Genomic DNA, 27,372 nt, shown 5'->3' on the forward strand with positions numbered 1-27,372 from the left:
AATGCCCCTCTTCGTTGATTCTAAGTATCTGGGAGGGTGCTGCCACCCAGTGGCTGCCCGGGCACATGGCGGCTCTCTGGAACAGCCTGGTGCTGCTGGACAGCTCCCCAATTCAAGAGGAGAATCTAAGATCCTCCCTTCCTCTTGGTAGCACCTTGACCAAGAATCTAGTAATCGGATCCCAGTCTCCCTCCTCCTCAGCCCTAAGCCTACACTCCCTCTTGGGATCTCCAGCTCCCTTCCCTGTAGTTCCATGTGCCCCCTGCCCCCAACCCCTCACAACTTCTCATCCAACTTCTTTTCTCCATGCCAGCCCCTTCTCATTATATGTTCTCATTCTGACTTAAAACCCTGGGAACACACCTCTCACCTCCCTCTCCCAGAGCTGCACCAGCCCACAAGTGGAATGAAGGAGGGGCTAGAGATAGAATTCTTGTCCCCCACACTCCCCTCCTCATCATCTGACACCATCAGACCTCAACAGCCTTTGTGCTAAGAGCCCCTAATGAGCATCAGCAAATTAACAACTTCCCTTTGATTGCTCCTACTCTGTTAATTGAATAGCGAGGGCCCCCCAAGGCCTCTTAGAGAGGAGAAGGGAGGAAGAGGAGAGAGGTGAGCGCTACAGGAAAAGACCCCCCCCCCCAGGCCTGGTGTCAGTGGCTCAGAATTTAGCTCCAAACCTGAGTACAGCTTCCCTCTCCGTCCCTTCCTCTCCTGTCCACCTCCCCCAACCTCCCAACCTCCCACCTCTCCCCATTCCCTTCTCTTTCCCTGTTTCTTGACGTCTGTCCAAATTTCCTTGACCTCTGGCTATTTCTCCTTCCTTCTCTGCTCCTTCTTTAGCGGTTTGGCAATGAGAAGCTGCAAACCTGCCGCCGCCTTCCACCCCAAAGGCAAGGCCAGTGTTACCAGGATGGGGTTTCTGTGGCCAAGGCTCTGTGTTTGTTTATATATGTACATGTGTGTACGTGTCACTTGTAGGTGGGGAGCCAGGATAAAAGCAGGTGAATACTTGTAAGCTCATGAGTTTCTGCTCTGTGGGCCAGGCCTCCGGGGTGTGTGGGTGTCTGTGGGGGGGTGCATGTAGCTGTGAGTGGCGTAATGTGACTCTGGTCTGTATATGTGTCTATGTCTCCGCACGGGCAAGTGCTTGAATCAGTCAAGTGTGACTCGGAGCTTGTGTGTGTGTGTGTGTGTGTACGCGCGCGCGCACACGCGCTTGTGTGCCACCAGAGGAAGCAGCAGCAAGAGGCAGGAGCATCGATCCGAAGGAGACAGCGCGGGGAGGGGGACGCTGGGGGCAGACACCTTCCCTCCCGTGAGCGCGCGCGCGCGCGCGCACTCATACACACACACACACACACACCACAGTCAGACACAAGCCACAGGGCCTCGCAAGCAGGGAGACGGCTCCGGGACCCGAGGGAGGCAGCGCCGCCGAGCGCAGCCAGGAGGAGGGGGCGAGGCAGCGGGGGGAACCCTCGATCCCGCTCCCCGGTCCGGGGTCCCCGCGCGCACACCGGCCCAGAGACACCCTCGCAGACACTCGTAGGCGCGCACGCGCACCCTCTCCCCTCCCCCGCCGCCTCCCCTCCCGCCGCCTCCCGGCCGGACGATGGATCCCTGCAGATCCCGGGGCTGAGAGCACCGCGCACCGCGCCGAGCCCGGGCGGACCGAGCCGAGGCGAGCGAGGGAGCGCGCGCGGCGGGCGGGCAGACGGAGCCGAGCCGATCCGGGCCGGGCGGGCCGCTCCCTGCAGGGCTCTGCGCGGCGTGCCGCGGCGGCCGCCGGCTCCCGCTCCGGGCCATGAGCCCCTCCGCGGCTCGGCGCTGAGCCCACGTCCGGCCCCGCGCCCCAGGACCCGCCGCCGGTTGCCGGGTTCCCGAAGCCCCCTCAGGTGGGTCTCCGATTCCCCCGCCTTTGGCTGCGGGACTCCCCAGCGCCTGGAAGCCGGGACTTTCCTCCCCTGTCGCTTTCCCTAGCTTCTGGGGCGCCTCAGTGGCTGGGGAGGGGGGCGGGGGCCGAGCAGGGCATCTGGCTGCGTCGAGAAGCTAGACTGGGGTGGGGGGGGGGTGCGTCCGGGGCGGGGACAGCTCGCTGTCATAGGGAACCGCGCCCCCCATTTCTGTGCAGCCACCTCGGGCTGCCCTCTACCCCCCACCCCCCACCCCAAACATGCACACTTACAGCCTGCGCCGTTCTGAGAACTGGAGACGCCTGCAGGTGTGGACACAGGCTGGGCCCCTCTCTGCCTCCCTGGGGGTTTCTGACCCAGGTTTAGCTCGTGGGGTCGGGGTCGGGGGTGAAAACCCAGACCTAGGGACACCCTTGACCAGGAACTCCTGAGGCCGGGTTCAGCCCATTTGGGGGAGTTTCCGTCTCCAGGATGGGGTGGACATTCCTGTCCCAGAGTGACCCCACATCTGGAGGGAACTCCTGTGCCTGCCTGTGGGAATATGGGGACTTCCCTCTCGTCCTCGGATGACCACATCTGGGGTCACCCCTGGCCCAGGAGGCTTCCCTGGGAGGGCATTCTTTTGGCCTAAACTGACCCCCAAGTCCCTGCATTGGCAGGAACCCTCTTCTGGGAGGGTGTCCACGGGGCAGCCACCTTTGGGCTTGCCCACCAGAGAAGTCTTCTGCCCCCAGAGGCAGTGACCTCTGGAGGGGGGGACTCCGGATGGACCCAATTGGAGGGACACCATGTGCACTCTCAACCCAGGGCAGTGACTGACTCCCCACCCCTCTCCCCCCAGATCCCCTCGGCCAGGATGGAACTGAAGGCTGAGGAGGAGGAGGTGGGTGGCCTCCAGCCGGTGAGCATCCAGGCCTTCGCCAGCAGCTCCACCCTGCACGGCCTGGCCCACATCTTCTCCTACGAGCGGCTGTCTCTGAAGCGGGCGCTCTGGGCCCTCTGCTTCCTGGGCTCCCTGGCTGTGCTGCTGTGTGTGTGCACCGAGCGTGTGCAGTACTACTTCCACTACCACCATGTCACCAAGCTCGATGAGGTGGCTGCCTCCCAGCTCACCTTCCCTGCCGTCACGCTGTGCAACCTCAACGAGTTCCGCTTTAGCCAAGTCTCCAAGAATGACCTGTACCACGCCGGGGAGCTGCTGGCCCTGCTCAACAACAGGTGGGGGGCTCCCACCCATCCCCACTCCCACACACCCCATCTGGGTGCTTATTCTCTAGTCCACCATACAGCCTAGACAACCCTGCCCTCCAGCCCCCAAAACCTGCCACTCACAGCAAAGGAATTGGGGTACTGCCAAGCACCCAGTTAAGGGCACCCAATCTCTGATCCCAGCGTGGTTCAAAACAGCTCCGCCCTTATCCAGCCTGAGCTGTGCGACATGGTCACACTCTCTGGAGTGACCTCTGCCCACCCTCTTGCTACTACGTCTCAATTGTCTCCTCTCTTGGGAGATCCGGGCATACTGTCTTTAAAGGGTAGAAACCACGGTATGAAAGCCATAGTTCCTGCCTTGAGCTCTCTGCCCACCCACCCTTACCCCTGTGCTCAGATGCCCGACCCCTGGGCAGCCAGTGCAGATCCTCTGTCTTCTCAGACCCTAGGGGGCAGATCCTCTAGACACGCTCAGCTCTTCTTTTGGGCCTCTGCCCAGGGCTGGATGCTGCCCTTCCCCCTGGGCATGGGACACTGGAGGCAGAATGGAGGCAGGAACCGAAGATCCTGCCAATCCATGCACTGCTCACCCCTGGGCTCCAGGTATGAGATACCAGACACGCAGATGGCAGATGAAAAGCAGCTGGAGATACTGCAGGACAAGGCCAACTTTCGCAGCTTCAAGCCCAAGCCCTTCAACATGCGCGAGTTTTATGACCGTGCAGGGCACGACATCCGAGACATGCTGCTTTCCTGCCACTTCCGGGGGGAGGTCTGCAGTGCCGAGGACTTCAAGGTGGTGAGTGAGTCCCCTGGCTGGCGGGGCATGAGTCAGCCGGACCCCTGAGGAGGAGGAGACTAGGAGCCGGAGGGCCTCTGGGAGGATGTTGTATGTTCCTAGGGTTCACTTCTGGCAGAAGCGGGACTTTGTTTAGTTCAGGGGGGCATTTGCTGTTAGTGAGGGCCTCAGCCTTGTGTCTGTGATGGCAGGAAAGAGAGCCTACAGTGCATAGATGTGCGTGTGTGTGCGCACACACATCTAGCAGAGCCCCCCACCCCATCAAGCTTACCTTCTGGGCCACAGGTGTCAGAGCTGGGGGTGGCGGTGGATAAGCTGCAGCCTTGTTACTCAGAATGAGATCCAAGAACCACCACCTGGGAGCCTGAACAAAAGGTAGAACTTTGCCACCCCATTTCTCAGACCTACTGAGTCAGAATCTGCAGTTTAACATAATCCTCAGGTGGTTTGAGTTAAAGTCTGAGCTGCAGCATGAAACATGGGAAGTAAGGGAAGGAGCTTTCTCTTAAAAAATTGGACAGGTAATTCTCTCTGTGCCACCCCTGCCCCTGGCCACTACACACACACACACACACACACACACACTGTCTGGTTGGGTTCCCCCCTTGCCAGCCCATAGTCAGGGTCTGAGGAAGAAGAGATGATTTGGGGCTCATAGCATGGCTGAACTGGAGACTCCCTTTGCTTCTTGAAGTAGAGATGCCCCATAAATACTCATGCCCCCCGCCCACCACCACAGATGGGGCTGACTGGCATCTCATGTGACAGGTGATTATGAGTAAGTCATACAGGTTGCTGGAGGGTTGAAGTCAGGCAGAGTGTGGAAAGGGGCCAGAGGAACTGGAGCCATGTGTGAAAAAGAGTACCAAATGTGAGGATGATGCCTGGAACTCTTCTGAACACTCTCTAGGCTCTCCTTCAATCCCCTGGATGAATAGTCATATTTATCTCTATTGAACAAGTGCATAAGCTGAGACAGAGAGGTAGAGTGAGTTACCCAGATCACAGAGCTGGTTAGTGAGAGACTCAGGATTAGAACTCATGTCTCATTCAGTCCTAACGCAGTGTGCTCTTTGCATTAATATTGCTGACCCTGGAGTCACCATGTTCACTTCCAATTCTGGCCGTTGCTCTTGAAAGCCCAGTCTCCTTAGGACTCTTTTTCTATGTGTGCGTGTGTTAGCCACTCAGTCATGTCCAACTCTTTGCGACCCCACGAACTGTGGCCCCACCAGGCTCCTCTGTCCCTGGGATTTCCCAGGCAAGAATACTGGAGTGGGTTGCCAGTCCCTTCTCCAGTTTTCTCTCCATGTCTGCCCCTAGTTCTCCACTCTCAGATTCTCCCCTTTTGCTCCCTGCCCATTTTCTCCCACGCTTGCTTCCTCCCTAGCATTAGGGGAGCATGAACTGCATTTGTGTAGAAAGGTTAGAACTATGGTCATGCTTGTTTTTTCCTCTGAAGTTATTCAAGACTTCCCAATCTCTTTAAGCCTTGCTCTCAGACCAGTTTTCATGGGCCTTTGTCAATCCTGCTGGACAAAGTTTACATGACCACAGTCCTTGCTGAGCCAAGCTCATAGGGAGCTTGCTGCTGCTGCTGCTGCTGCTAAGTTGCTTCAGTCGTGTCCAACTCTGTGCGACCCCATAGATGGCTGCCCACCAGGCTCCCCTGTCCCTGGGATTCTCCAGGCAAGAACACTGGAGTGGGGTGCCATTGCCTTCTCCGATAGGGAGCTTAGTGTGATGCAAGAACCATTTCCTTCCCACTTTTTCTTCCTCAAAGCAGGTGAGTGCTAGATTCCCCAGAGCCCAAGACCAAAGGGCTCCCAGACTCACCAACTATATTTCCAAGGGTAGTAGAACTGTAGATGAAGGTGGAAATGAAAGCCAGAGCCCTCCTCCTCTGCAGCATATTTCACACAAGCAAAAGGGACCATCAAGAAAGACAGAGGGATGACCCTGGGGGATGGGATGGGGAGGGAGGCGGGAGGGGGGTTCTGAAAGGGGGGAACACATGTGCGCCGTGGCTGATTCATGTCGATGTATGGCAAAAACCACTACAATATTGTAAAATAATTAGCTTCCAATTAAATAAATTAATTTTTTTAAAAAGAGGGGACTTCTCTAGTGGTCCAGTGGTTAGGACTCCACACTTCCACTGGAGGGGGGGCGGTGCAGGTTTGACCCCTGGTTGGGGAACTAAGATACCACATGCCACGCAGCCAAAACAATTAAAAAAAAAAAGAAAACCTATTAGATCGAATGGTTTGTAGTGTTTGGATAAGGACAGGAATTTGTTGGCTTGACCTGGGAAGGTGCTAAGGCAAAAAGTGGGGTTACCATTAGGTCATAGAAAGTGTATAGTTGAGGCTTCATTTGTCCTTTATATCCAGGAAGATTCCTAGTGGTGATGCTAACATATATTTTGGTTCATGGAAATTGAGATACTGAACTGTGATTGGTCTATGTTGTCTGAGGGGACAACCCCACACAATTAGATGGAGATATGATTGGTCCACAGAGTTCCAGAGCAATGAGATTTCTTCCTCTTGCTGGGGAGAGATGCCTGGCTAGAATCCCACAGCCCCAACACTGGCACTTCTTGGTCCTGGGTTGTCAGGGAAGATTAGGTTTTTGCTGTTTCTAAGCCCATGTGAAAGACCTGACCTGAATCTCGCTGGATCCAAACTTCTCAGACCTTCCTTCTACCCTCTCAGGTTGCCCTCACCGCATCCCTTTCTACTCTGCCCAAAGGGATGTCCCTATACATGGGAGTCTGGCTGACATCTCCCTGGTGGAGAAGGGTGCTGGCATTCTCCAGCTCTCTGGCCCTAAGGGGCAAAAACACTCATGCCTGATATTCCACCTTCTTCCTTCTTAATTAACACCTGCCTCTCCATCCTTGCTGGTCTCTGCTAGGCCAAGAGGCGTGTATCCAGCCCCTGCACAGATGAAGCACTGATAGAAAACATCTGTCTGTCAGATCAGAGCTTAGGGAGACCATCCTGGCATCTTTTGCTCCCTTGAGAGTAGAGGTTCTTAACCGGGCATCCAATGCCAGCTCAACGTGTTCACAAAATAGAGCATGTGTGGACACATGTGAACTCTTCCGCAGGTTCCAAGGGGAACCTTCATCCAAAAACAGGACCCCTGAATCTGGAGGACAGTGCAAGGGGCATAGGAAGGGCATCCTATGGTCCACCAGCTCCCCCGGTGGGGTCTGCAGTCACAAGCGTTTCCCCCAGATCTGCTTCTGAATCCTGCTCAACCTCAGGGGATGACCTGGTGATCGAAGAAGTGGCTTGGCCAGGTCCATCCCCCAGTGGTGGCAGAGTCAGCTCAGGAGAGTGAGGGGAACCTGGGCTAAATCTGGGAGAAGCTGGTTTGGAAACCTTTGGGGACTGAAAAGGCAGAGGGCCATGGGGAAGAGCTTTCCACAGCAGCCCAGTTGGGTTGACCTCAAAACTTTCTCCTGAGCTACCAAAGACCCACCCACAGGCCCCCTCTTCCCTGGCCTCCTCTTCTCCTTCTTGATGGGGTGTCTGGTTGCCAGGGCAACAGGGTCTGAGACTCCACTCACCCCCCCCCCGCCACTTTGAGGCCAGCTAGGCCAAGGCAGGGCAGGGGTTCCAAGAGGGGGCCGGGGGCGCAGCTGTCTGCTGGTGTCTGGGTGGGGGCCGGGGGGAGCGAGCACAGTCGCAGCTGGTGCCAGCCTCCAGCTGCACCTTATCTGTCCCTGGCAGTGGGAGCGCCGATGTGGCTGGAATGCTGAACAGTTCCAAGGGGAGGGGGCTGGCAGATGGTGGCCTAGTGTGCCCTATGCCACCCCCCTTCTCCAGCTGAGACCCAGAACCTTCGCCTGGGGGACAGAGAAGTGGGAATTCATCTCTGAACCCTGCAAGAGATGGAAGGGAGAGGCAGAGAATGGAAATCTCTGGGTGGGTGTGCAGGGGGGATAGTCTTCTTTCAGGAGGGGGTGGACCTGGGGACAAGGGATAGGGGACAAGAATCCCTGGGGGACCCTGGAGTGGCAGCATAAGCCTCTCAGAGGAGAGGTGGAGTGAGGAGGTGGACAAATAAATCCCCTCAAGTTTCTGGACCTGGACAGGGAGCTTCTGGAGCACCTAGGGGAGGTGAGATGCTGATATGAGAGGGGCGATCCTGGGACCCAGAGCGTGGTGGCAGAGGTCATCTTAAAGCGAGCAGAGCCAGGCATGGTCGGTCCCAGGGAGAGCCAGGACTAGCAATGAGAGCTTCCTTATCTCCAGGGCTGGCTCTTCCGGTTCACTGACACCCCTCACTCCATACGACCCCACAGCAGCTCAGACCTTGGGTCCCTGGGGAGGGCCTGACCTCACTCCTAAGGTCTGTTCCCTCCAGTTGGGCAGGGAGTGGAGGGGCTGCGGTGGGGGGCTGCTCAGACTGCTACTCTCAGAGAGAGGAAGGAGGGTCATTGGGCTACCGTGTCCAGAAGCCTGGTGGTCTTTGTCTATCGGGGGAAGTGGGGGCGGATGGGGGAGCATGCAGGGATTGCGGAGGGACAGGAGGAGCTGGCGGCAGAAGCTAGCTGTGGGGAAGGGGCACCCCGCCTTCAGGCATTCTTGGGTGCCTCCTTCAGCCTTACCCTTCCCGTCTCTCCCTCCCGCTCTCAGAAGTGTCTGAGGTTGGAGGGGAGGCAACTGAATAGAGCCCATTGCAAGAATCCAGGGGACCCTGCATTGGGGTCTCTCTCATAACACACACACACATAACCCTTGGGTGACTCAGTTTCCTCTCTCACCGCCTCCCTCTCCTCCTCCCCCATCCCTTGCTGTTTCTGACTCCGCCCCTCTCCCAGACTGCTGTCAGCTAAGAGGTTACTCTAAGTTAATTGATCTCCGGCTGTTGGCTAAAGTAATAGGGAGTTGATGTAAGTGCCTCTGGGGGCAGAGCCGGAAATGGAGGGGTGCGGAGGAGCAGCTTCCAAGCCTTGGGCTTTCTTCTGCCCCAGCCAGCGGAGAACCACCTCTAAGGTAGGGCCACCTTGGCACCTGGTGTGCATCCAGAAAGCAAAGGGGAGGCCTGCTGAGAGGTCTGAATGTCTGTGCTGGCAGACTCTGGAGGTGGCTCGGAGCATGCTTCAACTTTGTGGAAGGCAATCTGAATTCCTGGGGATGGTGAGGGAGACTGGATGTTAGGCAGGAGGGCTGGAGTTGGGAGAGTCAAGCTTCGCTGAATTCCTTCCTGTGACCCTCTGAGCCCCTTAGAAGTGCCAAGCCCTGCGCTGGGCACCAGGGGGCAGTGGTGAGCATGCAGATGGTGTCCCTGCCCTCAGGGAGCTTAGAGCCACGTGCTGTAACCCCAGGAGGCACAGAGGGTAGGGGCGGTGCTCAGGGAAGCCTAAGGGTTTCAGAGCAGAGACTCACATGCCAAGCATGAGAGGACCCTCATCATCTGGGTGGAGTCCTTCCAATCTCCCCAGCCCAGCTCAGCTATTCCGAAACTCCAGTTGTACAGAAAGTATGGTGTCTCCCAACCCCAGCCTCCTCCCGCTGATGACCAGTCTAGTTCTCTCCCTCAAGGGTCCTTGTCTTTGGTCAGGCTCTGGAGGCAGGAGCTGTCCCTCACTGTCCATCTGAAGTGGCTCCAGGGGTCTGTACCCTTCAGCTGAGAACCTTGGGATCAGAACTCTGGCGAGGGGTTCTGGGAGGCAAAGCAGGGAAGGACACAGCTTGAAGGAGAAGAGTGTCTGGTTTGGGTGGAGGGTGCAGCTGGGCACTGGCACTCCTGGGATCTCTTTTGGGCATAGTTTCATCTGGCTCCATTTCTCAATTTCCTGTGAGCCAAGGGGGCTCTGAATGGATTTTTAAATTTGCCAGGGGGCAGCTTCTCCTTCAGCTTCTGGGACTCTCTGGCTAGCCCCTGCTGGCTCATGGGTGGAATGGGTGTGCAGTACGTTTCCCAGATATATGCATCAGGCATCTTTGTGGAAAATTTTGAAATGAACATGAAACTGCAGTGTAGTTTCAGTCACCTTGAGGGGAAGTTCCCTTAAGGAACTCTAAGGACAGAGACGCTCACCCCAGGCTCTCCAACGCCATTCCTGAAGGAGAAGGAGGGCAAGTTGTGTCTTTTCTGAGCTCCTATGAATTCTTGGAAAGACAACCCTTTCCCTAACCCCCTCCATGTGGCCAACAGTCCTCGAAGCCTGGGAGGCTGGGCTTTATGGCTGAGTATCGAGTGTCTCTGGTATGTCGGCTCTTTCGTGCCTGGCTGGGAACATCCCTGGGGAGAGAAAATGCTGCAGTGGCCTTGACCCTGGACAGCAGCCAGCTCAGGCTTCCTCACCACACGCTGCACATGTGCCCTAGGTGTACGAGAACCCGTATGCACCTCTCTATGTATGTCTGAAAGTGAGAGTGTGTGGATGTGGATTAGGTTGTGATGTGGACAGGGATGGATGTGCGTGGGGGCACATGCAGCTCGCTTCATGTGGCCGCGGGAGAGAGCGTGTGTGCCCATGAACCTCGGCCCCATGCAGAGCACATACCAGCAAAATCAATCCTCTCTTTCGGTCATGCTTTGCAGCTTACAAATTCCCTTTAAATCCTATGATCCTTATAATTCTGGGAGGCAGGAAGATGTTAATATCTTCACTTGAAAGATGAGGAAACTGAGGTCCAGAAGTGTTACATGAACTGCCTGAGGCCACAGAGCCAGTAAATGCCAGAGCGTAAGCTTGACTTCAGATCTTCTATGCCTGATTCTTTGTGGGTGACCACAGAAGTGGGAATGTGTGTAGTGGAAGAGGGTGCCCAGCTCCCCATCTGTAAAGAGACAGTGGGGGTGAGACAGGAAGGAGAAGCAAAAGGATGTAAAAGAGAAGATCCCCAGCCTCAGGATGACTGCACCATCTTGTGACTCCTGCTTCTTTGCTGCACCATTTGGCCAAGTCCCAACCTTAGAGGGCTTCCCAGGGCCCTAGGGGTAAAGAATCTGCCTGCCGATGCAGGACACATGGGTTTGATCCCTGGGTCAGGAAGATCCCCTGGAAAGGGGCATGGCCACCCACTCCAGTATGTTGCCTGGAGAATCCCATGGACAGAGGAGTCTGACAGGCTACAGTCCATGGAGTTGCAAAGAGTCGGACACGACTGAAGCAACTTAGCACAGCATACAGAGCACGGCCTTAGACGGACCCACTACTGGCTTCCTCAGCCACGCTCTACCAGAGGAAGTCACATGACAGGCAGGCTCAGAATCACATTGTGCTCATGATCAACATCCTTATAAGGGCCTGCAGCACTGCCCTGGCAACCCCACTGTTTTCCTGGTCAACCTGCTCTCCCCGTGATTACTGTAAATTTCTCCATGCTTCTCGAAGCGCCACCCTTCCTAGCCCTGCTCTCACCCTCAGCAGATGACCTCGCCTCTTGCTTCGCAGGGAAGATAGAAGCCTCAGATAAGATCTCTCTGCTTCTCTGGGTTCGTGCCCCCAGAGGGGAACATCCATCTTATCTAAGCTGAAATCTCAACCTATTCTTACCATCTGATCTCCTTTGACTTTTGTGGGAATTTTACCTTAAAGATCCTGCCTCTCCCTCCTTTATAGTCAGTCTCTCTCCAGTGGAACCTCCCCATTGATAGTGAAACATGCTTGAGGTTCTCCATCTTAAATGTATAGCTATAATGACAGCTAATATTTACTGAGCACTTACTATGTACCAGGCTTTAGGTTAAAATAAAAACAAAACAAAAAATCTCTCAACTCCACTACACCCCCCACCCCGCCCAGTTCCCACAGTCTCTCTCTGCTTTCTTTCACAGACAATATCCTTAAAATTGATGAATAGATTCCAGTATCTCCATTTTCTCATCTCGATCTCACTCTCTGATCCACTCAGGCTGCCTTCTTCCTCTGTCCTCAGCACTCCTCCAAAATGGTTCTCGTGGAGGCCGCTAGTGACTGCCATGTGTCCAAAACCCACAACCATTTTTTTATCCTTGATGTCTCGAAAATCATTCAAAATGGTTTACCACCACCTTTATTTTTTTTTAAGCAGGTTTGCTTTATTTATTTATGGTTATTATTTTTGGCTGTCTCGGGTCTTCATTGCGGCATATAGCCTCTTCATGGAGGGCCGCTGGCTTCCTCTGCTGCAGCGCAGGGGGGTTTCTCTCCAGTTGGTGCGTGCAGGCTTAGTATTTCCCCCAAAGTGAAAGTGAAAGTCGCTCAGTCGGGTCTGACTCTTTGTGACACCATGGACTGTACAGTCCATGGAATTCTCCAGGCCAGGATACTGGAGTGGGTAGCCTTTCCCTTCTCCAGGGGATCTTCCCAACCCAGGAATTGAACCGGGGTCTCCTGTATTGCAGGTGGATTCTTTACCAATTGAGCTATCAGGGAAGCCCAGTATTTCCCTGACCAGGGATCAAACCCTCATCCCCTGCATTGGAAGGCAGATTCCTAACACTGAGCCATCAGGGGAGTCCCCCACAACCTCTTTTTCACATGACTGTATTGCCTGATAACGGTATTCGCTTGATTCCCCTGCTTTGTCTCAGTGCTCCTGTGTCCTTGCCAGTTCGTTCTCTTCCACTTGGCCATTAAATGTTGGCACTACCCAAGTCTCAGTCTCAAGCTTTCCTCTTCTTCTAAATCGTGATTTAATGGTACAGCTTGATGCATTTTTCATTCGTATATTTTTACACTGGTGTATTTATGTAATATTTTATATATTACATCAGTGTGTACTTACATTGATTTAAAATTGTAAAACATGTCTAGAGTCCCAGAAAGTTCCTTCAGACCCTTTCCTAGTCAATCCTACCCACAAGAGTTAACCACTGTTCTGGCTCCTGTCAGTGGAAGTAAGGTTCACCAGCTCTTTTTTTTTTTTTTCATTAGAGGATAATTACTTTACCATACTGTGATGGTTTCCCCAGTTCTTGAACTTCCTAGACTATGTAACCTTAATGCAATATATACATGTTTGTGTTGGTCTTCTTTTGCTCATGACTACATCTGGAAGATTCAGTCTCTGAGTTAATATATAGTTAGTTCTTTTTCAATGCTGTGTAGTACCTCATTATGTAAATAGCATAAAATTTATCCATTCTACTCTTGCTAGACATGTGGGTTGTTACTAGTTTTTGGCTATTATACATAAATTTACTGTAAACATGCTGTTACTTGTCTTTAGGTTGCTATATGCACTCATTTCTCTTGGGTATATGACTAGGAGGGCTTCCCTGAAGGCTCAGTCAGTAAAGAATCTGCTTGCAGGACAGGAGACTCGGGCTTGATCCCTGGGTTGAGAAGTTCCCCTGGAAAGGGACATGGCAACCCACTCCAGTCTTCTGTCCTGGAGAATCCCATGGACTGAGAAGCCTGGCGGGCTACACAGTCCATAGGGTCGCAAAGAGCTGGACACGACTGAGGGACTGAGCATGCGTGCACAAGGACCAGGAGCTGTGGTTAAATCATAAGTTAAGATTCTGTTTAGCTTGAATGGATCCTACCAAATCAGGCCACTTTTCTGTCTTTTCTAAAAAACTTTATATTCTATTCCTGAGCGGTCTTGTCTTCACTCGTGACTTCAGTCACCATGTACACACAGATAACTGCCAAATGTATATCTCAGCCCAGCTCTCTCCTCTTAGCATCAGCTTCAGTGGCCAATTTTTCACTTAACATCTCCACTTGGATCTCCCCAAGGCTCCAAGAACCCAGCATATGCAAAGCCAAATTCATCATCTTAGCTCCCAAACTTGTCCTGTACTTGTGTTGCTGATCTAGTGAGCCATTCACCCACTTATGCAAACTAGAAACCATCCCGGGCACTCCATCTCCCTCTCCTCCCTACCCAGGTCTCCCAGTGTTGCCTCCTGAATATGTCCACTCCATCTCCATGTTTGAGGCCACCCCATGGCTCCATGTCCCACCTAGACTGCTCCAATGGTTTCCTAACAGAACTTGTAGAACCCCTCAGTCTCTTCCAGAGTGGTCTCTTTAAAACACTGCTCTGATTGCTTGAAATCCTTCCATGGGGAAATGGACCAGAATCCTAACCCTGAGGGGTCTGGTCCTGCCTGCTCTCTGGCTACATCCTTCTCCTCTTAGCTGTCTCCTCTTGGGACTTTGCAGTGACTCTGTGCTCTGGAATTTCACCCCCACCCGCACCAACACATACATAAGCAGACCTTTACCTAATTACTCCTCCTTATTCTGTAAGTATTTACCCGGCTGTGTTGGGTCTTAGTTGTGGCATTTGGGACCTTTCATGTGGCGCATGGACCCTCTAGTTGTGGCATACAGACTCAGTAGCTGAGGCACTTAGGCATAGTTGCTCTGTGGCATGTGAGATCTTAGTTCCCCAACCAGGGATCGAACCCCTGTCTCCTGCATTACAAGATGGATTCTGAACCACTGGACCACCAGGGAAGTTGTCCTCCTTATTCTTTAGATTTCAGTCCAAACATCACTGTCTCAGAGAAGCCTTCCTCAGTTTCTAATCTGGGTCAGATTCCCCTGGCACTCACTTCCACGGAATCATATTATTTTTTTCATAGCACCTATCATACTTTGCAATTAAGTATTTATTTTTGCAATTAAAAAAAAAACAAACACTGTCTCCCCCACTAGATCATAAGCTCCATAAGGGCCCAGTCCTTTATCTTTTTTCCCACAGTGCTCAGCACAAGCACACTCAGGAAAGATTTGATGAGTAAATGCAAAAATGGAGATGGAAGGGATTTAGTGAGGAATGACCTACTTATAGTGTCAAGCCCACTGCTTGCTCTCCATGAGACTTGAATGGGTCATTGTGCCTCAGTTTCCCCATTTATCAAATGGGGAGAGATTACTCAAACTTGCTTATTTTGCTGGGTTTTATATATGAATCCCCTGAAGCATCAACTGAAAAGCAGGAAATACTTCCATAGAGGTGAGGGGTGGGTGGAGTTAGAAGGAGATGTGGAGAAAGTCAGAGAGAGCTGGGTGGCCAGGCTTGGCTTGAGAGAGGTCCTGGGAAGGCAGTGATGCGGGGAGGAGCTGCGTCTTTGGATGGAGAGTGCAGAATCGAGTGGTGTTCTCAGGGTGTGTGCTGCCTGGGCACTTCTCCCGGGGTCCCCTGTGTGTGCTGGCGGGGGAGTCTGTGTGTTTGGCTTAACCCATTCCTCATCTCCCTATTACTGTGACAAATGTGGATTATCTACCTACCGGAACAAGATGAGGAGGAGAGAAGGTTAGAGGATGGAGGAGGGAGGAAGAGCAGTTGAGGAGGGGTGTGTGTGTGTGTGTGTGTGTGTTCCCTGCCCACAAGAGGGCTGTGTAGGTGTGGGTGTGGGTCTTTGTGTTCGAGTGGGGGAAGAAGTGTCCACCCACAGCAGATTTGCTGCCCTCAGGAGCTGCTCCGTGTGTGCTTGCCCTGCTCTCTGCGGAGGCCCAGCACAGGGAACTTCCCTGCCTTAGTTTCTTCCCTCTGGAAGTCCAATCTACTTCCTCTTCCAGGGAGGCTGCAGGAGGGGAACGATGCCCTCTAGTGGGCCTGGGGTGCAAGGGCAGCTGCAGTTTCCCCAGCCCAAGCCTCAGTTTAGGCTGGCCCACCCCCAACCGAGTCTGGAACTCACCTCTGAAAAAAAAGGCATCCTGGGCATGCACAAAGCACTGCAAGAGCTGAGGTTTGGTAAGCAGGAAGAAACGCACAGGGGACAGGAACCAGAAAAAGAACCCGTAAATTCATACAGGAGAAGCCTGAGGACAGCAGCTAAATGCGGGAGGTCTCGCCTCATCTCTACAGTGACTTAGCTCTGGTTGGCCTGGGTGTGCCTGGTCTTGTCCCTCCTGTTTCTCCACGTGGTCCCTGGGTCCTGCTCTTTCATCCTCATGGCCCCTTTCCTTAAGGAGCTACTGATGACTGTGCATGCCCAAAGGGACTTGAGCATCCCTGGATCCTTCAGTCTGTTCTGAGTAGGTACTCACTATGCCCTGGAATCAGGGGAGGCTTCTTGGAGGAGACAGCATGTGAGTAGGGTCTTGAAAAATTAGTAGAAGGTTTCCAGAGAGTCTAGGGAAGGCATGATACTGTGGATGAGCCTAGCGTGTCTGTGGAATGAAAGAGGGCCTGGTGGCTGGGCGCTGGTTGCTGGACTGGGGAGGGTGGGGAGGTGAGGCTGGGGGATAAACTGCCAAGGCCTTGTAGGTTTCGGGGTGTGGGGTAGGGGTTCAGGGGTGGGGAATTGAATTTTACCAAGAGGCCCTGGGGAGTGATAGAAGGTCTTGAAGCGGAAGAATGGTCAGAATTGCATAGCATGGACTAAAGGTGGGGAGAAACTGCAGGGAGGCGGGGAGTGAGGGAGACCAGCTGGGAGGCGTTTGTTTAGGGGAAAAAGGAGGTGGCCAGTCTGAGGGCAGTGGCTTAAGGATGGAGAGGGACCAGATCTCGAAGGCTGCTCTTCTTCTGGGGCCTCTGTGTCCCTGGCAGCAAAGCTGAGGCTACAGGTCCCACATCAGTCAGTTCTGCTGGAACCTGGCACCCTGCCTCCCATCCTTGACACACTCTAGGGTCTCTACATACAGACGGAGGAGGAGAGATGTGTGAGAGCAGGGAGGGGCAAGGAGGAAAAGGAGGGGAGGGAGCCTGGGGCTGTGGGTTGGTTAAGGACTAGAAAGGCCCAGGGAGACTTGCCTGACCCCCTCTGTTCCTCCTCTGGCCCTGTGGAGGAAGGGTTAATTCGTTTCCCCTCCCCCGCCCCTCCTCAGGTCACCTTCTAGGCCCTGGAGACTTGGCTGATGGCTCAAGTTCCTCAACCAGTGGCCCTGAGTAATCAGAGCACAGAAGGGCCAGGGGCCTGGGGGTGGGGACTGATGAGAGCAAGAGGAGCATCAGAGATGCAGGGGCTGGCGGTACTTGCGAGGCTGAGGATTTGGGGGTACCCCAGGTTGATTCCCAGCACTCTCTCTACCTGACCCAGGACCCTGTGTCAGTGTCTCAGAAGGGGAGGCCTGCAGCTGCTCTCCTGTACCGTTGTGGGTGGGCAAGCTGGGAGGGGGAGTGGTGATCTGCCAGGAAGCTTTTGAGCTGCGAGAGACAGGGTCCCTCCCCCCATTGCCGGGAAATGGCTATAAATGAGTCTGTGGTCAGTGAGAGACCTCTGCTAATGGAACCTGGGCTGCCCCCCAAGCCACAGAAGGGAGTGCAGCTCAATGTGTGTTGGGGGATGCTGACTGAAGCAGAGCAGGGGTCAGGGGAGGGTGGGGAGGATCCATGGTGTCAAGGATGGCTAGAAGGAACTGGAGGCTGAGGGAGCGATTAGGGGTTCAGGGAGTAACCGATGGTAAACTATGGTCAGCTCAGTGATGAGAAGCAAGTTGAGAGTCAGGGGAAAAATTAGAGGGGACCTGGGGTATAAGAGTGTATGGGGAGAAGTGGGGGATAAATTAGTTAATTGGGGAGATTATAAATCAGGGGGAGTTAGAGAAGAAGTAGAGCTTAATTAGAGGTACTGAGTGAGTATGGGGGCTCAGATAAGTCAGAGGAAAGGCCAGATCAGGTGAGAATGAGGGTGAGAAGGCTGAGGGATGACTGGAGGGTGAGAGGGAGCCTGAGGGGGTGTGTGTGTCTTCGGGGAGGGGCAGAGACTGTTGCTGGCTGAGCGAGAGCAGAGGACTTGGCTAGGTCTCATTTCACCTGGAGAGGTGGGTACCAGGAGCCCCAGGGCTTCTCCAGGGTTTCCAGTCTGTCCTTGACCCTGTCAGTCCTGCTGGAGCTGGCGACAGGAAAGGGGCTCCAGCCCCCCTCCCCTCCATCAGCCTCCCTTTCTCACTGCCATCAATTATTCATAGGCTCAGACACCCGCCCTCCCTGGCAGGGCAGGCTGGCCCTCCTCTCCACGCCCCGCCCCACCTCAGCCACGCTGCCACGGAGGCCCTGGCGAGAGGGGGGACGGCCAGCCGGGCGATCAGAGGACCGGAGGACCCTGCCTAGGGTAACAGCCCCGTCCCCACTCTCCCGCCAACCTCCCGGGGCCAGGAAGCCCCCGGAGAAGATGCCCATCCAGATCTTCTGCTCCGTGTCATTCTCCTCTGGAGAGGAGGCCCCTGGGCCCTTGGGAGATGTATGGGGTCCCCGTCAGCAGCAACAACGGGATAGCTCAGACTCAGAAGAGGAGGAAGAAGAGAAGGAAAAGGAGGCAGAGAGGAAGGAGACCAGAGAGGTGGACTCACCGATGGACCTGGTGGCCTTCGCCAACAGCTGTACCCTCCACGGCACCAACCACATCTTCGTGGAGGGGGGTCCTGGGCCGCGGCAGGCCCTGTGGGCAGTGGCCTTCGTCCTGGCACTGGGAGCCTTCCTGTGCCAGGTAGGGGATCGAGTTGCCTATTACCTCAGCTACCCACATGTGACTCTGCTAGACGAAGTGGCCACCACGGAGCTGGCCTTCCCGGCGGTCACCCTCTGCAACACCAATGCAGTGAGGCTGTCCCAACTCAGCTACCCCGACCTGCTGTACCTGGCCCCCATGCTGGGGCTGGACGAAAGCGATGACCCGGGGGTGCCGCTCGCCCCCCCAGGGCCCGAGGCCTTCTCCGGGGAGCCCTTTAACCTGCACCGCTTCTACAATCGCTCCTGTCACCGGCTGGAAGACATGCTGCTCTACTGCTCCTACTGCGGGGGGCCCTGTGGCCCTCACAACTTCTCGGTGGTGAGTGGAGCCCGCGGTGTCTGCCGTGTTCACGCTGACTGTGAGCGTGGCGACCGTGCTGGTGACCGTCCCGCCCCTCCTCCCTAGGCTACCCAGCTCCTGTGACATGCCTCAGAGAACCCTCACCTGGGAGCCCCAGGGTCTGCAGCTGGGCTCCATTTCCAGGGCTGTGCCAGGACTGCCCTCCCTGTTAGAATCCTGGACACACAGTTGGTAACTAGTTGCTGCCGCAAAGCCTCCAGCGTCTCCCCGAATATCCTCCAGCGTGTCCAGCCCTTTACCAAACCTCCCTATGATCCAGCAGTGTCCACACCTGACTCTGTCACTGAGGTCAGCCTTCGATCTGGTGGCCAGTGCCTATGTGTGGCCTTAACAATTTTGACTGTCATCCCCAGACTGGAGCTGGGACCAGTGCCACCTGGTCTCTGGAGGTGCAGGAGAAGGGTGTGGAAGGGAGGCAGAGGGGTAGGGGTACCCCCTGCACCCCAGCACCCCCGTCAGCAGCATCCTCACGTGGCCTTCCTGTGCTTCTCCTACCACCTGTGTGCATGTGTGTGTGTGCACATGCGTGTGTGTGTGCGTGTGTGTGCGCACGTGTGTCTGAGGGAGAATAACAGGTCTCCTCCAAATCCTCCCCTTCCGCTTCCAGTTCAAAGTGGCCAGGGACCCGATTCCCAGGGGAAGTCTAGGAACGTCTAGGGCCTTCCCTGGTGAGGGACCAAGTGACACCCCATCCTCTTCCCCAGCTCAGCTTCCAGTTTCATCTGGCCTGACAGGTGCCCTCCTGTCCCCTACAAGTGCCAGATGCCAGGCCTCTCCTCCCAGTACAGCCATCTCTCAGCCCCCCACCTCTTCCCTAGTGCAGGGGCTGGTGGGTGTCATCATGTCGGTGTATCGTGGACTGACTACAGACAGACAGGGACCTGGAGGTTTCGGGCTCTGGATCTCAGACAGGCAGGGAGTTAGAGGAACACGAGACAAGGAAGGGGTCAACCTGGTTTCTGGGATCTAAGAGTAGAGGAGGCACTTCTCAAGCAGAACCACCAGGTGGCAGCAGAGTCCACTGGTCCTCAGCACAGCCCTCGAAGCCGGCGCTCGGGCTGCAGGTCCCAGCCCATCTCAGCCACCAGGAGTTCCTCACTCCCTGGGTGAGGGGGAGGCAGGGGTGCGTGTTCAGCCTGGACTCTGTGACTCACTGCCACAAAACCTGGTGGTGGGGCTGGGGGATTAGGAGTTCTCTACCTCATCTCTGGACCTCACCCACAAAATAGGGGAGTGCTTTTGTTATTTTTTTCCAGAGGGGAGAGGAGGAGGCTGTTCTAGGAAGGGGGCAAAGACTCTACTGCCTAGCAACCCACACACCCTCCCCACCCTAGTCCAGCCTGACACTGTCTCTTTCTCTGGGCTGTGTCTGCACTCACCTTGTGACTTGCTTTGTGGACTCTGTCACCATGTCACAGGAGTGAAAACACACTCGCCTCACATAGGGGAACTTGGAGGCATTCTGGGATGCTGTGGGGAAAGGACCATGAAGAACTGGTTCACTTTTCTCTCTGTGGCTGTGTAATCAGAGCTGCAGTAAGGGCTGCTCTGTGACATGGAGTGGTGGTGGTGGTCGGGGGTCCTGCCCCCGGGGCTGAGATCTCTTCTGCAGCCCTCATCATTCTGCACCAGCATTAGCGAATATGCCAGGTCCTGGATAATTCTGGTGATAAGGGGACAATGATGGCCATGAGGGGCTAATGGCAGAGAAAAGGAGCACGCTTAGCGTGGTCTCGGGCAGAGCAGGGTTTCAAATGCCTGGTGGGGGGCGGAATTTAGGAGAAGAGAAGATATGTCTCAGAAGGCCCTGGGCCTGAGGAGAGGGTCCCAGGAGGGACCAGAGGTGTGGCAGGGATGGGGTCAGATGATGGAGCTATATATGCAGGGGTCCTGCAGGAAAAGGGTCACCCTTCAGATGGTTTAGTTGGAAAGACTGACAAAGGGACTGTTTACAGAGCTGCAGGAGAGTAAAGAAAAACAATGAGGGGGGCTGGGGCACCAGAAATAGTGGGAAATTGTCAGAGTCAAGCTAAAGGAACACAAAGAGGCAACAGTGGTAGGCAGGGAGCCCCCCTGGCAGGATTTGTAGTCAGGAAGGGTCTAAGCCACCTTCAGAACCCTCGCAGATAAATGGCTCGGTCTTTCCCTCCTGTCCTGGTAGACTACAGTCCATGGGGTGGCAGAGAGTCAGACACGACTGAACAAACGTCAGCAGCTCCCTCCTCCCATCCTCTGATCCCTCTCTGATACCTCTAATAGGTGGAACCCAACCTGAAGCCAGTCAGATAGCAAAGGCGCACAGGCAGCGCACCCTGCGGGGATCGGGCTTCCAGGGCACACAGCCGGCCAAAGGACGACGGAGTGGGTGGGAAGGAGGACAGATGGGGAATGGGCTGCTCAGGAGGGATTATTCCTAAAGAGCTGAGACTCCACTAGCTGGAAGGTCCGGAGACAGTCCCCGGAGGGCAGAGCGTATTGGCAGGACTCTCAGGCTCTCCACTCTGCCCTGGCCAGGTCTTCACGCGGTATGGAAAGTGCTACACGTTCAACTCTGGCCGAGATGGGCGCCCACGGCTGAAGACCATGAAGGGTGGAACGGGCAACGGGCTGGAGATCATGCTGGACATTCAGCAGGACGAGTACCTGCCCGTGTGGGGGGAAACCGGTATGTCGCCTCTCTCGGGGGGAGCCCCCTCCCTGTGGCTCCAGGCCTCAGCCTCTGGCAGGGTCTCTGAGGCAGGGCGTGGACTCTCTTCCCTTCCTCCCAGCATCTCCAGCTCCCACTCTACCTGACGGCCACACTCACATTTCCCTGGCTCCCCTTTTCTGGCTCAGTTACTCTCCAAGGTAACCAGCCATCATTTTCCACCCGTGGCCGCCACTCACTCTATAAATAACTCTGTCTCTTCTTGGGCTGCCTGCCGTCTGTCTGGTCTCAGGGGCCTTGGGACAGAGAGAGATGGGGGAGAAGGGAGAAAACGAGGGGCAACAATGGAGAGCCTCTGAGACAGTGAGAAATAATCTGAAACAATGAGATATGTAACGGAAGCCAAGTAAGAGAAGAAGTGTGTAGAATGCAGGCGTCACCAGGGCAGCATGGGGCTGGTGAATCCAGAAGGAGCAAACGTCATGCAGCAGCTCCCTGGGGAAGGGCCAGGGCTCCTTGGACTAACTATCCTCCCCTAGTCTCATCATGGTCGTCTCAAGAGAGGGAGGAGGCCCCTAGCTCTGAAGAAGGTTAGGGAGGAAGAAGAAGCCCTCCCAACACACACCCCTCTCATTCCCATAGATGAGACGTCCTTCGAAGCAGGCATCAAAGTGCAGATCCACAGTCAGGATGAACCTCCCTTCATCGACCAGCTGGGCTTTGGCGTAGCCCCAGGGTTCCAGACCTTTGTGGCCTGCCAAGAGCAGCGGGTGAGAGGGCCACAGGAAGCTAGTCCCAAGGGTGGGGCCTGGGGGCTCAAGATGGAGGCGGAGTGGTGGGCAATCAATAATGGGAAGGACAGGTGAGTTAGAGCCTGGGTAGCCATCTGACTAGTCAGGAGCGTGACTGGTCTAATGAATGGGATGCTCCGTAAACTCTGAGACCCTCAGAGGCTGCAGAGGGAGAGGGGGCAGGACTCCTGAGTTCTGCATCGTGTCAGAGGAGTCCATCAAGGTGACTCGGGGAGAAGTCCCCACACCCCCCAGCTCCCTGGCTCTCCCAGCAGCTCATCTACCTGCCCCCGCCCTGGGGCACCTGCAAAGCTGTTACCATGGACTTGGATTTCTTCGACTCCTACAGCATTACCGCCTGCCGCATCGACTGTGAGACGCGCTACCTGGTGGAGAACTGTAACTGCCGCATGGTGCACATGCCAGGTGAGGCCCCGGGCCCCTCAGCCCGCCATGCCCCCCAGCCCGCCGTGCCCCCACCAGCTCCCTGTGCAGGCCAGCCTCCGGCCAACAGGCGAGTGAGACCAGTTGGCCTCTCCTCACCCCGGATCCAGCACAGTCTATCCCCTATAGTTCTTGCCTCTCTGACCTCAACCCCTGGCTGGACCCATAGGGATTGGTGAGAAGGGTCCAGGAGAGATGGACTGTAGCATGGGTCACCTCCAGTACAGACTAGGCACCGACTATTCCTGCCCTCCACCCTCTCCCAGCTCCCAGCATTTAGGCCTCTGCTACCACCAGTCATAAGACCCCTTTCATCTCCATCCTGTACTGCTGTCTTTTCTCCTTTCCAGGGGACGCCCCATACTGCACTCCAGAGCAGTACAAGGAGTGTGCAGATCCTGCTCTGGGTGAGTGCCCCTGGCCCAAGGAAGTCAGGGGAGGGAAGGAAGTGCTGCCAGCTGTCTGCATAGGAGTCTCAGAGCAAGCTCTCAGGAGCTTCTAATAACTCCTGGATCAGGCTTCGTGTGCACCCTCCTGTCTGACTCTGGCAAGACTGGGCATAGCATCTCTAGAGGCCCTGTGAAAAATGAACAGGGGTCACCTGGTGGCCCTCACCAGCTCTCATCAGCACCTCAGCTGATTGACCCCGGAGCGCCCTGAGAGAAGGAGATATGGGGATTAAGAAATATCCATGGGGAGGCTGGGTGAGGGATCAGCACTGCTGGGCACAGGGCTGTAATGAAGGACAAGTCAGAAAAAAAGAAGGGGGCTCGAGCTTCCTTTGGGCAGAGCCAGGTTGTGGGTGTTGGGAAGGTGCTGGCAGAAGGGCACCACTCAATTGGCACCTCTCACCTGGCTGGCACAGACTTCCTGGTGGAGAAGGACCAGGAGTACTGTGTGTGTGAAATGCCCTGCAACCTGACTCGCTATGGCAAGGAGCTGTCCATGGTCAAGATCCCCAGCAAAGCATCAGCCAAATACTTGGCCAAGAAGTTCAACAAGTCTGAGCAGTACATAGGGTAAGGGCTCTGGCTGTGAAGGGTAAGGGACGGGCCCTGTTGGGGTTGGCAGACAGGACCAAACTGACAACACAGGGAAGGCCACCAAAGAGTCTCAGATGGGCATGGAGGGAAGATCAAGTCAGAACACGTTAAGGAGGCACCCCTTTCTCATTCCTCCTCTCTTCATCCTCATGGCTATAACTGGGATCGCCTTACAATTGGCAGTGTGTGGAGCGGCTTTTCAATTACCCCATCATATTTAATCCTCACAACACCTCTAAAAGGCAGGCAGGTAGCCACATCAGCAAGTTTTATAGATACGGAGACTGAGATTCGGTGAGGATAGCTTGCTGAGGTCACCCAGCTAGTAGGGGACAGAAATGCAACTTGAACCGAGGTCTCCTCTCCCACCCCCTCTGCAGGGAGAACATCCTGGTGCTGGACATTTTCTTTGAAGTCCTCAACTATGAGACCATTGAGCAGAAGAAGGCCTATGAGATTGCAGGGCTCCTGGGTGAGCTGCTGGTAGCACCTGTCCCCTTCCCACGACACGGGTATTGTGTGACACTTTACCACCCAAAGCGGGCTGCTCACCTCTGTCCCACAAGGCTTCCTCCCCTGCCGGCCCTAGGGGGCTTCTCCTGACCCAGTGAGCTCCGCCGCTCCCACTGTGTCCTGACTCCCCTGACCTCCCTGTGGGCCCCCCTGCAGGTGACATTGGAGGCCAAATGGGGCTGTTCATCGGGGCCAGCATCCTCACGGTGCTGGAACTCTTTGACTACGCCTACGAGGTGAGTGGGGGTGGGGTGTGGGGCGGGGCCACGGGAGGGGCGGGGTTCCAGACTGCCCACCCACCCGCCACCCCACTTCCGTCCCAGGTCATAAAACACAAGCTGTGCAGAAGAGGGAAGTGCCAGAAGGAGGCCAAACGGAGCAGCGCGGACAAGGGCGTGGCCCTCAGCCTGGATGACGTCAAAAGACACGTGAGGGAGCGAGAGAGGCGCGCCCTCCAGCCCCATCCCTTACCTGACCACCCCAGGACCACCCCCCTTGCCACCTCTTCTCCTTTGCCTCCCCCACGCCCCTGGGGCACCTGCGGCCCTTCCGATAACCGGTCCCTGTCCTGTGCCCTTCCCCCAGAACCCGTGCGAGAGCCTCCGGGGCCATCCTGCCGGGATGACGTATGCGGCCAACATCCTACCTCACCATCCGGCCCGAGGCACTTTTGAGGACTTTACCTGCTGAGCCCCGAAGGCCACTGTACCAAAGGCCTAGATGGGGAGGGCTAGGAGAGCAAGGGGGCCCCCAGCTGCCCCCCACATCTGCCCTGGGGACTCACTCCCCTCTCCCAAGGCAGCCCCCCACTCCTGGGCGGTCCTTTCCTCTTGAATGTGGTGAGGAAGGAGTCTGGAACCACAGAGTCCTCTCCCCGCCTCAATCCCTTTCTTTTCTTTCTTTCTTTTCTTTTTCTTTTTTTTTTAACAAAACTAATCTAAAACAGAAACTTAAAAAGAGAGAATGGGGCAAGTGACCTCAGGCTGCCCCTCTCTGCTCCATGCTGCCTCCCACAGCTCCCAGCCTGAATTCTGTCTGTCCGGCTGTCTGTCATCGGAGTGTCCACCTACATTTTGCTGCCACCAGTCACCAAAGCCCCCTTCCAGTGGGGGGTGGAGGGGATCCCTTGGGGTCTGGAGTTTGGTCCTAAACCAGAGAATGTACCTTGAAGGGGAGGGCTAGTAGGGGGGGCTTCCCCAGCCTTAAGAGACCCTCTGAGCCCAGTGACCCCCCCCCCCAACCCCAAGTCTCCAGGCAGGAACCCTAGTCCTGTCTGTTCTCCCCCCACCACCTGGTAACCTGTGAAGTCTCTAGGGAGGTGGGGGTGGGGGATCCCCTGAAGAAGTGGAGCTGGGACACGATGTGGCCCTGGTGCTGTAGGCCACATCCTGATACCTGCAAGTTCACCCCCCACCCCAGAGCTGCTGGAGAGAAATCGCAAGAGGCAGCCCTCCTCTGCCGTCCCATAAGAGATCCAGCTGGTTGGCCTCCAGCTCAGGGAGCCGGGCACTGGTGCCTAGCCTCACTGGTCCCTCTCCCCCAGGCCCCTGCAGAGGGCCACATCCATAAATTTTCTTATGGAATTCTCCCAAGTCCTCTTCTGAAACATTTGCTTCTCTCAACAACTTCATCTGCATTTTCTATTTCTATACGATACAGACTCTATATTGCTATATCTCTGTATATACTTTCCCCGACTCTGTCTCTATTTCATCCCCTTGTGTCTCTAAGAACAACCCTCTCCACCCCTCCTACAAGTTCCCCTTCTGTGTTTCCACCCCTTCCCTGGTCTCTGAATGCCTTCTCCTGTATAAAGAGTTGGACTCTCCCCTGGTGTCTGTACTGTGTACACACATCCCTCTAAGAAGCACAAGGAGACGACACGCGCATTGTAACCTTCGCACTGTCTCGGTGGCGACATAAAGGAAGCTGTGAATTACAAGCTCTGCCTTTTTCTGGCCTCACCCTGTCCCCCCAGCCTGGGTTTCCTTTGCCTTCCCTGCAACCTTAACATTCCCTCCCCTGCTCCACCCACCCCACTGTCCTTTGCCTGGCTGACTGCAGCCTCCCCAGGGAAGGGGTTGCTACAGCGAGAGCCCCCACCCATGGGATGGAGATCTGCTCTGCGCACTAAGGCAAGGGTGGCAGAGACAGAGGGAGCTGTGAGCTGATGACTGCAGCAGAAGCAGCAGGGTGTGGACCGGCAGAGGCCTTCAGTCAGTGGCCTTTGCCTCCTTCTGGATGCCCAGGCCTCTTTGCTCACCTAATACCCAAGCCCACCCCTTATACTTTCTGGTGAGGTACCGTTTGATAGTGGAATGAAAGAGACAGGCCTAGAGGGGACATTGAAAGCTCTGCTATTCTGTTCCTCCTTTCCTCCCTTAATGAGAAACCAGCGAGATAGAGGACCTGCCATGCCCCCTCCACCAGGCACTCCTCCCAGACCAGAGCCCTGCCCCTTCCCAGGCCTTCTCTGTCCAGCTGCCTCATAGCCTCCAACCCCAGAACAAGACCTGTGGCAGGTCATCTGTGCATTCGCCTGGAGCTGGAGAGTGAGACCATAGGATCTTTGGCAACTCTTGGTTCCCAGGAGTTCCTTAGAAATCAAACCTCTCCAGAGGGAAGCAGGAGCAAGGCCAAAGGGTGTGCAGTGGATGGGGAACAGCAGGCAGGGCTATGGGTGACGCATGCCTCTGGTCTAATAAACTGGGTTTTAACCATCTCTTCTTCAGTGTCGTTCTTCTCTTATTTGAATAGTATTTAGGCCTTCCCACTAAGTGTCTAGAGCTGATTTTGGCTTGGGGCCACACAATCAGGGGAGGAGTAAGGAGGCGGGAGCAGGGGTGCTCTGGTCCTCCTGGGATGGGACAGGCTGACCATCACACTAGGAATGGTTTGAACCACTGGGCAGGGAAAGAGGAAGAGGTCAAAGGCAACAAAGATCCCCAAAAGAAGTTCTAGCAGAAAGGATTCCTTGGCGAGGAGGGAGGGTCACACTTAGAAATAAACTTAAAATCTGGTAGCAGTTTAGGTTAAAGGTCAGGGGCAAAGCTGGGTTGAAGTTCCTGTAGTTATTGAGGCACTTTATGGAATGAGCCCCGGACTATGAACCGGAAGATCTGGATCCTAGGTTTCGACTTTACTGCTAACTTGGTTGACTTCACCAAGTTATTTATTGAGTTCACCTCGCCTGTTTGTAACATGGAATAAACAGTGCGTTCTCTTCAGTGTGCTGGGCTTAGAGCCGGAAGAGAAAGGAAAAACGCACTGCGTTTGG

General features: G+C 55.2%; 1 protein-coding gene across 3 annotated transcripts; it reads left to right on the forward strand.

Annotated features, from left to right (window-relative positions):
- Positions 1-1,597: 1,597 nt before the first annotated feature.
- ASIC1 (acid sensing ion channel subunit 1) lies at positions 1,598-26,817 on the forward strand. 3 transcript variants are annotated; one of them, XM_025284116.2, is made up of 12 exons: positions 1,598-1,901; positions 2,761-3,137; positions 3,735-3,930; positions 21,172-21,322; positions 21,947-22,074; positions 22,371-22,521; positions 22,890-22,946; positions 23,405-23,558; positions 23,963-24,054; positions 24,252-24,331; positions 24,419-24,523; positions 24,681-26,817. In XM_025284116.2, the coding sequence occupies exons 2-12, from the start codon at positions 2,776-2,778 to the stop codon at positions 24,783-24,785; spliced, it is 1,581 nt and encodes a 526-aa protein (XP_025139901.1). In that variant the 5' UTR covers positions 1,598-1,901; positions 2,761-2,775; the 3' UTR covers positions 24,786-26,817. The 3 variants fall into 3 exon arrangements, with proteins under 3 accessions (XP_025139901.1, XP_025139900.2, XP_006075844.2); XM_025284115.2 differs by lacking the exons at positions 1,598-1,901; positions 2,761-3,137; positions 3,735-3,930 and adding exons at positions 8,806-8,942; positions 17,756-18,615 and having other exon boundaries at positions 22,368-22,521; XM_006075782.3 differs by lacking the exons at positions 1,598-1,901; positions 2,761-3,137; positions 3,735-3,930 and adding exons at positions 8,809-8,942; positions 17,756-18,615.
- The last annotated feature ends 555 nt before the right edge of the window (positions 26,818-27,372 follow it).

This window comes from Bubalus bubalis, chromosome 4, assembly GCF_019923935.1.
Source record: "Bubalus bubalis isolate 160015118507 breed Murrah chromosome 4, NDDB_SH_1, whole genome shotgun sequence".
Classification (NCBI taxonomy): Eukaryota; Metazoa; Chordata; class Mammalia; order Artiodactyla; family Bovidae; genus Bubalus; species Bubalus bubalis.

Excerpts from the sequence above, each read along its gene's own strand:
- ASIC1 (XM_025284115.2), top strand. The coding sequence starts at position 17,959 with ATGCCCATCCAGATCTTCTGCTCCGTGTCATTCTCCTCTGGAGAGGAG. Across the intron at positions 22,075-22,367 it reads TGGCCTGCCAAGAGCAGCGG|CAGCTCATCTACCTGCCCCC; the intron begins GTGAGAGGGCCA and ends TGGCTCTCCCAG. Across the intron at positions 24,055-24,251 it reads TGAGATTGCAGGGCTCCTGG|GTGACATTGGAGGCCAAATG; the intron begins GTGAGCTGCTGG and ends GCCCCCCTGCAG.